Source organism: Rhinopithecus roxellana, chromosome 5 (assembly GCF_007565055.1).
Source record: "Rhinopithecus roxellana isolate Shanxi Qingling chromosome 5, ASM756505v1, whole genome shotgun sequence".
NCBI lineage: Eukaryota > Metazoa > Chordata > Mammalia > Primates > Cercopithecidae > Rhinopithecus > Rhinopithecus roxellana.
In genome coordinates this window covers 54,040,888-54,057,407 of record NC_044553.1, presented here as the reverse complement: position 1 = coordinate 54,057,407, position 16,520 = coordinate 54,040,888, and the positions used below count along the sequence as shown (strand labels likewise).

General features: G+C 35.8%; 1 protein-coding gene across 3 annotated transcripts in view; it reads right to left on the bottom strand.

The window, feature by feature from the left end:
* PRKD1 (protein kinase D1) overlaps nucleotides 1-16,520 on the bottom strand; it is a 355,712-nt gene that overhangs the window by 138,451 nt on the left and 200,741 nt on the right. For all 3 annotated transcript variants that reach the window (XM_030931729.1, XM_030931727.1, XM_030931728.1), the window contains exon 2: nucleotides 13,346-13,484. In XM_030931729.1, the coding sequence (XP_030787589.1) occupies nucleotides 13,346-13,460 (115 nt within the window). In that variant the 5' untranslated portion in view covers nucleotides 13,461-13,484. The remainder of the gene's footprint in view (nucleotides 1-13,345; nucleotides 13,485-16,520) is intronic.

The window sequence follows — 16,520 nt, the reverse complement described above, 5'->3', positions numbered from 1 at the left end:
GGTGTAGCATTGCTCTTTTCAAATACATTTTTCTATTTTATTCCTCTATACTGGCATAATGAATAGTGCTATTGCTGTTTAAGACTTAAAACAGCTGCATTTCTAATTTTGGCAGATTATGAGGGATTTTTATATGGGTTGCATGTTAAAAGCAAATAAATGACATGCCAACCAGCAGAATGAGAGTGCTGGGCAGATGGTGGCATGGCTGAGTTATTGAACTGAAGTGTTATGTGCCACCAATCATGGAACAAAAGGAATATCTGGCAGCTTTTCAAGTGAAGCCCAATCTTTTACCTCCAACAAAAATAATTAATGTCCATGAAGTCTTCAGATAGCCATTTAGTAGCCATTCTCCAATTGGCTTTGTTAATGTAGGCAGCTTTCAATGACTTTTAATGATCATTGATCTTGAGGGTATGAAGTATTCTGCCTTTCCTTCCTTTCCTCCTCCAGGATCTTTTGTTATGTGTGTGTGTGTTGAGGGGGGCGGTGGTGTGTGTGTGTGTGTGTGTACAGAGAAAGAGAGAACTGAATATGAAAATAAAGTATTTGTTATGATTTTTCAACACTGCATAGGAAGAAATCAAAAGGCATTCCAATATGACCTCTTAGTAAAAAAGAGCATCTATCCACATAAAACCATAAAACAATCTTGATTGATATTGACCTTCATTGACCAATCCTGATTAATACATTTTTAAACCTGCATTCAGAATGCCACTAGGTACATTTATCCAAAATCTAGATGATTCGTTTGTGAATAAACATCGAGGAATTCACCAAAGAAAGATCTGGTCTTTAAGAGCAGGTTTTTATATGATTCAAGGCAGCTTATGAAGTATAAAAATAAAGTTATATGACTGTTTTTTAAATGGATATTCTAGTATTTATATACTTAACCAAATGTTGTCTTTTCTAACTGAGACAACATCCATTGTCAGTTACTGACATTTTATTATATTTTGTATGTTTCTGTAAGCCACCAAAACTTACACCATGCATTTTGGGAAAATATGAGATAAAACAGGGAAACAAAGCCATTCATAAATGGTACTAATAGGCTATATATTTTATCATAATACTGCATTGCTCTTCCTGATCTATTTCTTTTTCTCTTTTCTACTTTCCCTGTATCCTTTCTTTCTAGGATGATTTTACAAAATCCTTATGTCCTAAGCAATGTGCTCGATACTTTACATCATAACCATGATCAATTCTCAGTTTGCAGATCAGGAAACTGTGGTACTCAAACACTAAATAATTTTCCTAATGCCACACAGCTAGTAAACACAGCAGCTACTGAAATTAAACTCAGGCAGGTTACTTCTAGACCTGTTCTTTTAATCAGTAGGGTATGCTATGTAGCACAGAATTAAATAAGATATAGAAAATGTAAAACCCTGGAGAAATTGGGAATTATGCCAAATACAACAAGTTAGTACAATAAAAGAAATGCAGTATTAACTTATACCATTATTAAAAACAGTCTACAAATTAGATTTGAGAGTCCAAAACCAAAGCAAAAACAAACATTAGATGTAATAAAAGTAATATTTCTCATAAAATAGAGCTGTTTGGGGTACTAAGGTATGAGGAATTTGTGCTGTAAGGAAATCACTGGGTGATATAGTAAACAATTTCTTCCACGAGACTTCCACAATATGCTTCCACAATAAATATGGGTGAAGGATATGAACAGACACTTTTCAAAAGAAGACATTTATGCAGCCAACAAACATGAAAAAATGCTCATCATCACTGGTCATTAGAGAAATGAAAATCAAAACCACAATGAGATACCATCTCACACCGGTTAGAATGGCAATCATTAAAAAGTCAGGAAACAACAGGTGCTGGAGAGGATGTGGAGAAATAGGAATGCTCTCACACTGTTGATGGGACTGTAAATTAGTTCAACGATTGTGGAAGACAGTGTGGTGATTCCTCAAGGATCTAGAACTAGAAATATCATTTGACCCAGCAATCCCTTTACTGGATATATACCCAAAGGATTACAAATCATTCTACTATAAAGACACATGCACACGTATGTTTATTGTGGCACTGTTCATAATAGCAAAGACTTGGAACCAACCCAAATGCCCATCAATGAGAGATTGGATAAAGAAAATGTGGCACATATACACCATGGAATACTATGCAGCCATAAAAAAGGATGAGTTCACATCCTTTGCAGGGACATGGATGCAACTGGAAACCATCACTCTCAGCAAACTAACACAAGAACAGAAAACCAAACACCGCATGTTCTCACTCATAAGTGGGAGTTGAACAATGAGAACACACGCGCACAGGGAGGGGAACATCACACCCTGGGGCCTGTTGGGGGATGGGGGCTTGGGGAGGGACAACATTAGGAGAAATACCTAACATAGATGATGGATTGATGGGTGCGGCAATCCACCATGGCACGTGTATACCTGTGTAACAAACCTGCATGTTCTGCACGTGTACCCCAGAACTTAAAGTATAATTTAAAAAATAAAAATAAATAATAAAATAAATAAATAAATATGCTACTGAAATTTACAAGTGTGTTATTTATAACCTCATTCAATATGTCACATTGAAGGTCATTTTAGTAAAAGTATTTCTGCAGGCTGTGCATGTGTGTAAACAGTGTGATCCAGGTTTTGTACCCTCTTTGGAGTGAAATTTGATTTATCTAGTTGCTCTGTCCAATAGAACTTTTTTCAGGTAGTGAAAATGTTCTATATCAATATGGCAGCCATTAGCCACATGTCTCTATTGAACACTTGAAATGCGGCTATTGTGACTTAGATGTAAATAGTCACATATGGTTTAAAGCTACCACACTGAACAGTGCAGACCTAGATAAATGGTTGCACTGCGTATCTCTCAGCCAATTCTCATCAGTGGAATTTCATACTTTTGTAACAAATAGACAAAATAAAAACCCAAACATTGTTATTCTCTAGTTTAAGCCTCAAGCACAAGAAATTTGTGCTGTCCAACTCAGCAGAAAACCAAAGGTTTTTTCAAACATTCTAACTAAAAACAAATCCTATCACCTCTTTATTGAAGTGAGCCAAAATAATCCCTCTTTGCAAGATACTGTAATTGCCTAAAACATTTTTCATAGTATTGTCAGATTCTATAACTCATACATTTCATTATATCCTATGTGTCAAGCTTTCATTTTTGACATGGATTGTGATATTTTTGAAAATAAACCCCAAATAATCCAGAATCAAATTTAGTAAATAAGCCATGTGTGTTTTAGAAGCCAATTTATATAAAAAGACAAAAATAACAAGCTAATGCCTTACTATGTATTTTTTAGAATGATTCTTAATATCTCAAGTCCTGTTGTGCCATCAAGGCCCTAACATGGCACTTACGTAAATTAGACCAGACCATTAAACTTCCATTCTAAGAAGCAAATATAAGGAATTTTTAGCCTCGCAGTAACCAGAGAATAGAGACGAAAGTCCCCTTTGTGTGGTTTTCATTGCCCTCATGTTCTTTTCCTGTTTACATGGGTGACAGTTATAATATTGTCTTCAATTAGCACAGTAATAGATGAAAAGAGAAGAGAAGGAGAAACAAGAATTTCTGGCTGAAAATCCACTTGCCAGATGTTGAGGAACTAGGCCTTAGGCTAATTCTGTGTGAAGAGAGGAGCTTGATATGTTCTTCCATGAAAACCACAGCATGTACTGCTGACAGAGATCTATGGAGATTTCGAATCCAGTTCTGGAGCACATGACTCAACTTTTTCTGTAGGTCTTGCCGGCTGACCCTTAGGTAGGAACAGCTGTTCTGCTAAATGGATAAAACTACAGAGCTCTAATATGGATAGGAGGAGGGGAAGAAGGAACAGCAGGAGAGGTCAGCCAGCCTTCAAGATACCAATCCTCTTTCCTTCCAGACTCTTGAAATAGGCCAGAGCCCAAGGCCATCTTCAGGGCCACCTCTTAGGAGCTGTAACGAAGATATGAAACACAGAGGCTCCAGAAAGGAAGAGACAATGAATAAATTGATGAAATCAAATGAGATGAGAACTGGGGGATACATCAAAAAGGAGTAACTACTGAATATATCTCAGAAAGCAAGCAAGAATATTTAGGAAGAAAAGAGCAATGGCTGGAAAAACTGATTCACTGAAGAGTGAATTTGGTACAACAGCAAATGGGGTTATTTGGTCATGGTGATGAACACAATCCAAGAGTCATAGAAATTAGGAAAACAATTGGTATTCCATGATTTAAGTATAATTTTGCTTGAGAAATACTGTGAAAGAAACTGCAATGTTTGAAAACAGGACTTTTTAAAATAAACAATTTTCTAAAAGATATTTTTTGACAATATTTAGGTCATAACAAGAGTCCAGAAAAAAAAAGAATTAATCAGATGATAATATTAATTTTACTAATAGATTATGTCAAGAAGAACTAATGGTAGACACTAAAATTCAATTCCTATACAAAAACATTAACTTTTGGATATCATATATAGGACATCAATTTAATTATTCATGTATTTGCTAGCTTGTACATTTCACTGATTTAAGGATTCCTTCTTTCACTCAATAAATAGATATCGATCGCATGTGATATACCAGATCCTAAAGATTCAAATATTAAAACAAATCATTCCTATTTCAAGAAATGTGTAGTATAGTGGGCTGGAGGTGGGGTGAGAGGATTGAGTACTTTACATTTGGCAACCATCTTGTGAAATGCTTTATATTTATTCTCATGAATTCTATAGACCAACCATGTATTGGAGATACTGTTAATGCTATTTTACAGCAGATGGATCAAGATTCAGGGAAATGAGGTGGACTTGCTGAACATTATATAAGAAATAAATGACAACTCTGGGACTGAAACCAAAGTATTGACTGAAAATCAGCTACTTATGAAATTGAAGCTATGTGGAGATATAACATAAATATGATGCATATTTCTGAGTTAATATATGTGAAGCCCTTGGAACAGTGCATAACAACATATTATAAATGCTGTATGTCCTTATATTACCATCACTATTGTTACTATTATTTCTAAAAGAACAATATGTGGCAAGAAATATTATTTATTTAAAAGTATACAGCATGAAGAATATAATGCAGCAGAATGGAAAATGTGCATAAAATTTTCATATGAAATAAAAGGCTTCAAAAGACTTTTCACTTTGGGGTTTGTCTTATTCCCCAATTGACCTGGACTGAATTTCCAGCACTATTGTGTCATTGCTGTTCCATCTCCTTCCTGGAGAATCCACTTTATAAGGAGATAAATAACCAAGAAAACTATCAAAGTGAGGAAGAAGTGCTCGAAGCGCAATATCCCTACTGAAGTCACAAGTAGGGAAAAGTGGGAGTCTATGGAAACATTCCAACCTGCTTGCTGTCTGCATTCTCTTCTCTGAGAAAATGGTTTAGTGTGGCACAAAGAAATTAAAACCATGTTGATAGAGTTAGGCTTTGTGTCCCCACCCGAATCTTATCTTGAATTGTAATCCCCACGTGTCGAGGGAGGGAAGTGGTTAAATTATGCAGGTGGTTTTCCCCATGCTGTTCTCATGATAGTGAGTGAATTCTCACAAGATCTGACGGTTTTATAGACGGTAGTTTTCCCTGAGCTCTCACAGGTACGTCTGCTACTGCCATGTGAAGAAGGTCCTTGCTTACCCTTCTCCTTCTGCCATGATTGCAGGTTTCCTGAGCCCTCCCCAACCATGTGGAACTGTGAGTCAATTAAACATCTTTTCTTTATAAATTACCCAGTCTCATGTAGTGTCTTTATAGCAGTGTGAAAATGGACTAATACACAGGTTTACTTGAAAGATAAGAATGGAAAGAGAATATTAACAGTCATAAAAAGGAAATGTTGAAGACACATTTAACATAAGCCATACTTGGGAGAAAAGAGAAATGATGTATATTTTCACATTTAAAGTTTCCACTGTTACAAAACCACCTGCAAAGATAATTGCAACTGAAGTTAGATAAGAGTTGGCTCCATTCAGCCTGTAACACTAGTACAAACACAAAGAAATATAAATTGAGCATTGAAGGCCAGGTCTTATAAAACTTTAATTGCCCAAGGAGTAGTAGGGCTGAGAAGGTGTTGCCTATAATTAATTCTGCTTTCTTAAAAGCAAACAAACAAAAACTATATCTATGTAATGTACTTTTGACGAAATAATACAGTGACTTAATATATCACTCTTGGGGTTTTTATCTTCTGCCTAAATTTCAGAGAAGATAAAATATTGCTGCATTGCTAACCAATGTTTTATATGTAAGATAAATTAATATAACTGGTACAATGCTATACAAAGTCAGTAATTTGTACCTTCTATAAAAGAAAAAAGAAGCTTAATAAAATGTTGTTACCACATATTTTTTTTCTGGTTTCTGGTTTAGGCACTGAATCTTAGTAAGAGAAAAACACTCTTATAAGGATTTCTTAAATATAGTGACCCTAAGACACTATTTCCATTTTGATCAGAATTGTGAACTCATGATGGGATCCTGGTGATGCAGTGGCACTGCTATACGGCTTTATATTTTGTATTATAACTATAGAGAAGAAGCTTCAGGGTTTCTTAACCTCATTAAAGTTTGAGTATATGAATTAAATATTTACATTTTTATGAGGAAGAGGATAATAATGGTCTATGATAAACATCATCTCAATGGTTCCTGAAGCTCACTGCTACCTTTGCTGTTACAAATATCATCAATGGTCCCTGAAATATAAACTCATACTGTAGTAGGAATTCTTTGAACAAGTCCTCAACTATTTCTGCTTACTTGTTCAAATTCAAAGGGCTAAATGGTATTGAAATGGTATTAATAGTGACTAAACACTTAGATTCAGACTCTGTTGTTACTCCTACTATCTGCAGGACATAGGCAAGTTACAATTTATATTCTATAGCTTCAAATATCTGACTTCTCTACTTTCCAGCGTCATTGTGAAGGAAACAAATTACTTATATAAACTGCTTCAAAAACCTGTGATATTATGTAAGCAAAGATTTCATGCTTCCTAACTCCTACTTTTCTATGGCTCAAATCTTCTGTATAGAGAGACTGGATCGTCCTCTCAGACAATTTCTTCCATGGTCATAACCCAGAGGAGTATCTTTAGAGTGGCCTGCTGAACCAGGACTCACCAGATGCTCAGAGAGGGGAAAAAGTATTCCATGAGAAAGTGAACTTGGGCGTGATTTTGGAGAGTTATGCTTCATATTAGCATGCATCAAAGGTCTGAAGATTCTTGCAGCAAATAATTCCTTTAAAGTTGTTTAGTCCAACATTTCCCAAAGTTAACAGACCAGGATTCCCTTTTGTGGGATGTTTAATAAGCATACACATCACATTTAAAGGCTGCTTAGAGTGTGAGGTGAAGAAGCAATCTTAATAGTTTGCATTTATTGTGGAGTTGCTGTGTATAGAAACTGTCTGAGGTGCTTTACAAGCAATAATTTATTTTAATTTATGTAAACACCTTACAATATAGGTGCTAGGGTTATCCCCATTTTACAGATGAGGAAACTTGGGCACAGAATGATTACACGTCTTGGCAATGCTGTAAGTAGTGAAGAATAGAAAAAGGATATGAACTCAGATGTTCTCGCCTTGGAAATTATACTCTATCCTCATGCCTAATGCTTTATTTCCAGAATGAAAACAAAAACAGAATGCATGTAATATTATCACTGTATGATACTTTCATCTAGTAGAAGCTTTTTGTTTGATTAAAAAACAAACAAACAAAAAAAAATCCTGAAGCCCAAGCCAGGTGCTGCGGCTCACACCTGTAATCCCAGCACTTTGGGAGGCTGAGACGGGCGGATCACAAGGTCAGGAGTTCAAGACCAGCCTGGCCAATATGGTGAAACCCTGTCTCCACTAAAAATACAAAAATTAGCCGGATGTGGTGGCGTGTGCCTGTAATCCCAGCTACTCTGGAGGCTGAGGCAAGAGAATTGCTTGAACCCGGGAGGCGGAGGTTGCAGTGAGCCAAGATTGAGACACTGCACTCCAGCCTGGGTGACAGAGCAAGACTCTGCCTCAAAAAAAAAAAAAAAAAAAAAAAAAAAAAAAAAAAAAAAAAAATCCTGAAGCTCAAAGGTTTTGCAATGTGTACAAAATTATGAAGAAAATCAATGGTACTACCTTCCTGAGAAATTAGTTCTTCAGCCCCTCAGATAAGTACCTGAACCATCTGGCAAACACATTGAACAATGTATGAGGGCAAGACTTGGGGTGGGCTAAAGGAAATGCCATCACACTCTCACAATGCTGTAGCTCTCCTGAGAGTTCTATTCATTTTTTCATTCCTCCTTCATCAACTCCATCAAAAATGGTTATTATGTTTGTTTAATTTTACTTCTAAAATATTTCCTGACCTCTCTGCCTCATTTTCAGCTCTTCCGTCATGGCCCGAGAATAGGCCCACACCTCTTCTGCCTGGACTACAGTGCCAGCTCTCTAATGAGGCTCCCTTCTCTTGATAGTGAGGACCAAATAACTAACTACATGTGAAAACAGCTTTTTGTAAAAGTTATAATACAAGATAATCTACTGTAAATCTATAATGAAAGAAGCCCAAGAAAAACATCTATTTTTTAACCTTAAATGTAAGAAGGAAAGATTCAACATTTATCTCTCAAACTTTTAAAACTGTGACTTTATTTGAGGAATTCTAGTAGTTCTTTTCTAGTCTCTATTTAATGACCTACAAGATCCATACACATACGTACATAAACACACACATATACACACTGATAATTATTAGAGATAAAGCCAAAATCAACCAAACAGAGTTTGAGTCACGTAAATGTAGTCCTGTTACTAATTTGTTTGCTAAGGCTGAATTATCAGGATTTGATAGAGGCCCATCAAGAAGAAGGCTTCAAATACATTACATAACCTTGATTTTACAGTTCAGTACCATACACTTGAACTTGACTTTGGCTTTGGTAAAAAAAAATTTCCATGTTCAGTGTTTTCCTACTTGGTAACAATAGTAAGAATGCTAGTCCTTTGTTTAACACACAAAGAGAATTTGCCAGGAGTGGGGATAGGTGGGGTAGGGAACTTTCACGCAGCTGTTATTTTTTTCCTCAATAACCCAATCCATTTACTCATGAGCAATCTTTTCCTGGCTTACTATGTTTAAATGTACTAGCTCACACTAGTCATGTTTTTCAAAAAGAAAGGGAGGGAGAAAAAATCAGCAAATTAGCCAGAAGCAGTTTGGTTAGTTTCCACTCCCAAAGCAGTTAAAAGATGATGAAAAGTCTGAGCAGAAAATGATATAAGCAAAGAAAAAAAAATCTTGATGTTGTCTGAAGAAACAAAATTAACCTTGAAATTTTTCCCATTTTTTTCTCTCATTTTTACTGCAGTCCTATGTCAGAAAATGTTCCTGCTGGTAGGGTTAAGTATAAAAACAACCAGGTTATGTTTATGTTAAACTACAGAGTAAAATTTAATTTGTGATAAGGAAAAGAAAGTTTGGATAAATAAAATTTAACAGTAAAACTACAGGGCTTCAGAAGGAAAATGCCCACAGCTTGTTTATTCCTTTACCCACTGCAGTTTTGGTGAAACTGATGCTTAACTACACCTCCAGGAAACAGCATATATCCCAGGGCAATCAGCACCCTTCCTGGGACTGGGTCAGGAATGAGTATGTAATCCAAGCTCCCCTGCACCTATGGCCTGAAGTGTCCTTGCTGCTATCACTTGCCTTGCCACAAATTATAACATGGTACAATGCTGCTCACTTGATAGGTCCTAATTTCTCTTATGTGGTCCAAAAGAATGCATAGCAAGAAGACTTGAAGTTCAGCTTATTTTTGAGGATATATCTATAAATAATATTTTACAACAAATTGATATTTTTATAAAATGTTGTATATGTGGTAACTTTATTCTCATAGCCAGTAGTTAGTATGTGAACTTATACATATTTATTGAGAACTGCATATCTATGGATAACAAAAGGATGAGGTGGGGAAAATATTGCTGAACAATGGTTAGGCCAGGTGCAAGTTGGATCTGCATTTACTCAGGTAGGCTGGGAACTGTGTGTCCTAGGTGGCTCAGAAAAAGAATGACAAAAATGGGTGGTAAAGTAATTCAGATTACTAACAGGTATTATAGGCCCTGCCCGGGTATACAAAGTGATTGAAACTTCATCCAAGTGTAGTGTAAGACATGAATATAATAAGCCGCATGCTATGTGAGAAAAAAGAAATAGAAAAATACAGTCAAAAATGGTAGTGAGTTAATGATTAAAATACAGTGAAAAAGACAGGGAACAGGAATGTGTACTTGGTAGAGATGGACAAGATGGACAGGCTAGAGTAGGAGAAGAGGAGTGCTACCAAGTGGAGATTTTGAAGCTGGGGCCTTGTCTTATTGGTGAAGTCAGGAATGGCACTATGGGTGACTGATAACAAAAATAAGCAATAAGGAATCTGAGGAATCATAAACATGAATGTTAACAAAACCAAGGATGAATGGGTACTTAAAATGGAAAGTAAGATTAGAAATCTGACACCGATTATTGCCATATTTAAGTGGAAATGAGTCTTCAAGGAAAATAAATCACTTCACTGCAAAGAAGATGACATAAATAATTAAATGGCAATGGGAAATCAGAAGAGGGCCATATCACTCAACTCCTCAACTAAGAGTGGAGGAAAATAAGAGGCAAAGCCTCTTGGAAATGGGACATCACCTTCAGGAGAGTCAGGATGCAAGGAAGACATAAAGACTGGGAAAAAGAAAGGAACATCAGGCATTTGATCACAATAGACTCAGGGCCTAAAAAGGCTAAGGGAAAAGAGATGAGATATGAGTAAGAAATAGAGTTGTAATACAGGGTGGTGGAATGGTTTAAAAAAACTATTGTAGGCCGGGCGCGGTGGCTCAAGCCTGTAATCCCAGCACTTTGGGAGGGCGAGACGGGTGGATCACGAGGTCAGGAGATCGAGACCATCCTGGCTAACACGGTGAAACCCCGTCTCTACTAAAAAAATACAAAAAACTAGCCGGGCGAGGTGGCAGGCGCCTGTAGTCCCAGCCACTCGGGAGGCTGAGGCAGGAGAATGGCGTAAACCCGGGAGGCGGAGCTTGCAGTGAGCTGAGATTCGGCCACTGCACTCCAGCCTGGGCGACAGAGCAAGACTCCGTCTCAAAAAAAAAAAAAAAAAAAAACTATTGTAAACATAAACATTTATTGAGCAAATCACAATGTTAAGCAATAGAATGGGAGAGGAGCTGGGAGAACACTGCTGCCGATGGTTACGGGAAAGCGCAGGCGATCTAAACATAATTGTGTGTGTGTGCAATTGATATACATAATTGAATAATTTAAAGGGTCAATGACATTGAGAAAATGGCACTATGTCATTCAAAACTAGAATTAAACTGTTACAGAATAGCTCCTTTTAAATACCAGCAAAATAGCTGGTAAGAATAAGGGAGCCCTTCTGGAGTCTGGTGCTGGGAAAGCAGGTAAGGAAATGGGCTGTTCTTAAATGTCCTGTCAACAACTGTGGCCAGGAAAACAGGAGAGATGGAACATAAAGGGTAGATGGCAGGGGAGGTGGGGCATACGCACAATGAAGTTCTCAATTTGCAAAGATGGGAGAGGAAAAGCAGAAAGCTGTTCTCATGCAGCAAGGGAATTCTAGAGGGCTATATCAGGTCAACACAAGGGAACAGCAGGTCTGGCTCATTAATGCTGGGATAATATGCAAATAAGCAGTCCTCTCCTACATAAATACACCCACACACAGGTTGCATTCAATCTGTCTGCTACTACTCTAAAGTGCTTGATAACAAAAGTAAAATGGAAAGAACAATGCATTATATTTAGAAATGCAATTTTAAAAATCCTCATATATTTCTGGACATTGACACAAGGCAAAAGGACTCATAAAACATATTACATTATTTACAAAGCAGCCGAGCTATGAGTTTAATATGAATTATGGCAAGAACTGATCCAGTGCATGATTTCCCTGAATAATTAATTTAGTGTTCAGAAACAGGAAACTTAGAAAACAACATGTCTAGTCCGTAGTTTTGAGAGGTCAGGTGCAGTAAGCAAATGTCAAAAGAGCCAAAGGAACGAAAAAGGAAAACCCAGACAAAGCAAGTGACTTCTTCAAAAAAAATTAATAAAAAGCCATCAAAGCTTTTGCTTTTTTAGTTTGTTTATTTAACAACTGGCAACCCTATAGACAATAGAAAAATAATTACTTTTATCTAGCAAAAAAGTTGTTTTATAGGATCCATCTACACAATGAAACTGTGGCAATCCCAGGATCTCACACAACTGTAGGCAACCAATAAAGATAAAAAGATAACTAGACTGAATCAAAGCAAAGTGAATAAAACAAAGATAAATTGAATTATAATCAGTGCATCCAATTACGGGGCTCTGAACAAGCTGAGGAACTTGAGGAAATAAAGTTGAGACTCTATAATGCTACTGGACTTCCTTTATTCAAAGAGATGGTAAACAAAGAAGTCAGGAGAGGAGAAAAGAGCAAGTCAATCCAAGTTTCTCAATAATTATTATCTTTTTAACAAAAGTTAACAATAAAAATTTGGACACATTATCATTGCATTGAGTATCACTGCAAGGATCTCCACTCTAGCTGTTGTTCTCTGGTGCTTTTTAAGAAAGTTAAATACATCCTTTTTTTTTTTCTGTTTGGATAGGCACAGTCCTATTACTAACTGCTAAATCCTAAACAAGAAATACAAATGTGAGCAGAGGCAAATGTAGCCATTTCTCAGGGACTGAGTTAACTAGAGTCACATGGCATGACCTGACCTGCTCTAACTCCTGGGCTCTAACTCCTTGGTCTTGGCTTACACAGCTACTGGACTTTTGACCTTAGTAAGTCAATGGCTTCTTAGCCCTGGTGTTACTTCTTGGCTTCCACACACACTGTACATTTGCAGCCCTGACGGCTAATTTAGCTTCACTGTTGGTGAGTTTCTTGTTTGCTTTTGCTGCTGTCCAAATGATTCAAGGTGCTGAATGACGCCATCTGTACGTTGCCAGAGGTTGAGAGGGGGCTGGGAGGAAACGTTAAGTCAAGAGACGTGATTGGAGCAGTACTGGTATGAACACAGCCAATTAAAGGGAAACCTTTTGTTTCCCTTTTTCATGTGGACAGAGCTCCAACATCTCCTCTTGGAGCTGAGTTTGAGATATGCTTTTTATGTTTCCTTAAAAACATATGCCCAAGAATTCTTCAAATACAACTTCTAATCTACAGATAAAGAAAAAGTATAAAAGTATACTACCTGACAAGACCACTTCAATAAGATCGCCTTCCTGGATATCACTGGCCGTTTTCACCAGCTGAAGGATGTTTTCAGAGGTAGGGTCATGACGAAAAAGCAGGATCTTATCATACATTCCATAGAAACCACATTCAGGGAACTGCAAATACAAATACCATGAGAGTGTAAATGTCAAAATCCTTTCAAATATTTTGTTTTAAATATTTCAGGGCACAAATACAAGCTCATTAGAAAAGTTCAAAGTATCTAGATCATTAAAAATTTTTTTAATTAAAAAATAAATAAATGGTAGAGTTGATACTGGGAAGACTCCAAATCAGAAGGAAAGAAATCACATAGATCATGGGGGCAGTAATGGTCAAGTGGTTTTCTAATTAGAGAGCAAGAAAACAAGAGAATATGAGATAAGATTAAAATAAGTTCTGGCAGTAAAGTGGTTAAGAAATATAGGTGGAAAGAGGTGTACACCTTCACATGATTTAGAGCAATCCAATAACATAAAAAATGGGAGTCGCTTTATTCCAATTCTATTACACATAATAATGGCAATTTGTTTGCAAAAAACTGGGTCTGTCTGCTTTGGCATATTCAAAAATAAGAGATGACTCAATAAATCTAAACATATTCTGTATGTGAGCAGTAGCATTATCTAGGTCCTTTGATCAGGAGACCAGGGGAGGCAACCCACCTCTCCCTTCTGCTGTCCCTACTACATTCCATTCCATTTGGTTTTCATGCAATCTGTCAATCCACAATCTCATGAGCAGTGTAAGAAAAGGTCCATCTGCACAGCATGGGGGGTTTTTGTTAAAGCAAACAACCTAGGCTAATTCATTATGTGAAAAGGGCCCTTTTCTTGTAATGACTTTTTCACACAATTATTGAAGAATGCTATTGCTACCATAAATTGACATTTGTAATGCAGTGGGAAAAGATGCAAACTCAGGGAAAAAGAAAATCATCTTTCTTCATCCTGGAACTGATGACAGATCTGACACTTATGCCAATATAGGTGGACTTTAAGAAGCTACTGTCGGGGAGAAATGTCCAGAATCTAATACCTTCTGGAGATAAAAAACAATACATTATAAACCTCTCTTTCTTTTCCTTAGTCTTAGAATTAGGGGTTAAATTCACATGAATCATTTTGTATGAACTAAAAATAAATATAATGAGAACATCTTATTGCTCTTAGGAGTCAGTGCTGATGACCAGGCTTAAAACTATTTCTGCATGTCACTTAGTAAAGTTAACTTACTTAAAAAAAACACAACAGCTGAAATGATGTCACTGCTTCCAGTGTGCTAATTAAAAGAATAAAAACTTAGTTCACTTTTTTTTTTTTAAGAACTATCTCCAATAATACTATTAGAGCACAAGGAAACAAAGGGAAAATAAAAATAACATTTTCTCCACTTTAAAAAACAATGGATACCTCATGTACCATTTAAAAAATCAACTTCATTGAAGTATAAATTACATGAAATAAATTGATATAAGTGGATGAATCTATGAGTTTTGACAAATATAACTACCCATATAACCAAAATCACAATCAAGCCATGAGACATTTTCATCAACCCCAAAAGTTTTATTGCAATCTATGCAACCCACAATCTTAACCTCAGGCACAGATCTACTTTCTGTCACCCTAGTTTACCTTGTCTGGCATAGAATTTCATGTAAATGAAATCATACAATATGTTATATGTACTCTTTTCTGGCTGGCTTTTTTTGCTTATTATAAAGTTTTTGAGATTCATACATTTGAGTTCTTTCTCCTTTTATTATGTATTAGTATTTCATTAAATGGATCTAGCATAATTGTTTATCTGTTCACCCACAGAAGGACATTGTAGTCTTTTTTCCAATTTGCAGCTATGACAAATAAAACTGCAATGAATATTATGTACAAGTGTTTCAGTGGGTACATGTTTCCATTTCTTGTGGGTAAATACCCAGAAGCAGCATTATTGGGTCATATAATAAATTCATGTTTGAACTACATGTCTATCTTTAATAAATATAATGCCACATTTTATTTATTATTGTAGCTTTATCCTAAGCCTGCAATTCAGGTAGTGAAAGCCTTCCAATGTTTTTTCCTTTTCAAGATTGTTTTGGATATAGGACCGCTGAATTTCCATATACATTTTAGAAATGCTTTGTTGATTTCTACAAAAAGTTGTGAATTTATAAAAAGCCCACTCTATCATGTATTTCTTTATAGACCATGCTTTTGCTAATACATCTTTGCATAACCAAATATAACACAGATTTTCTCCTATATTTTATTCTACAAATTGCATTATTTAAAATTTTACATTTGAGTCTATGATCTACTTCGAAGTAAGTTTTGAACAGGGCAAAATATATGGATTGAGGTTCTTTTTTTTTTTTTTGCATATTCTGGAAGATGTATAAGGACTTGGTATTATATCTTCCATAAATATTTGGTAGAATTCTCTGCTGAAGCCATGTAAGCCTGGATTTTCCTTTGCTGGAGGGCTTAAAACTTCATATTCAATATCTGTGTAGTACACTTTAGACTTCAATTTCCTCTTAAGTGACTTTTGGCATTTGTTTCTTTTCAGAAAACTATGCATTTCATCCAAGTTGTCAAATTTATTGGCATAAAGTTATTCATGTGATTCCCTTACTACCCTTTTAATGACTATCTAGTTTGTAGTGATATCTCTTCATTAATTTCTTACATCCTTTCTTTTTTGTTTGGTCTGGCAAGAAATTTGTCAATCTTATCAATTTTTCTTGTAATGAACCAGCTTTTGTTTCATGGAATTTTTATCTTATTTTTCTATACTTAGTTTCATGGGTTTCTTTTCCTATCTTTATTATTTCCATTCTTTAACTTAACTTTAATTTGTTCTTTTCTTCCTAGATTCTTATAGTGAAGCTTGTATTATTGATTTGAGACATTTGAGACTTAGTTCTAATATGACCATTTAATGCAATAAATATTTCAGCAATATTTCACAAATTTTGATAAAGCTGTGTCTTATTTTCTTTCAATTCAAAATATTTTCTATCACATCATATATAAAAATAAACTCAAAATAGATTACAGACATAAAGATAAGACCTAAAACTGTAAAATTACTAGAAGATGTGGTGACAACTCCATGACATCGGTATGGGCAACGATTTTTTTTATATG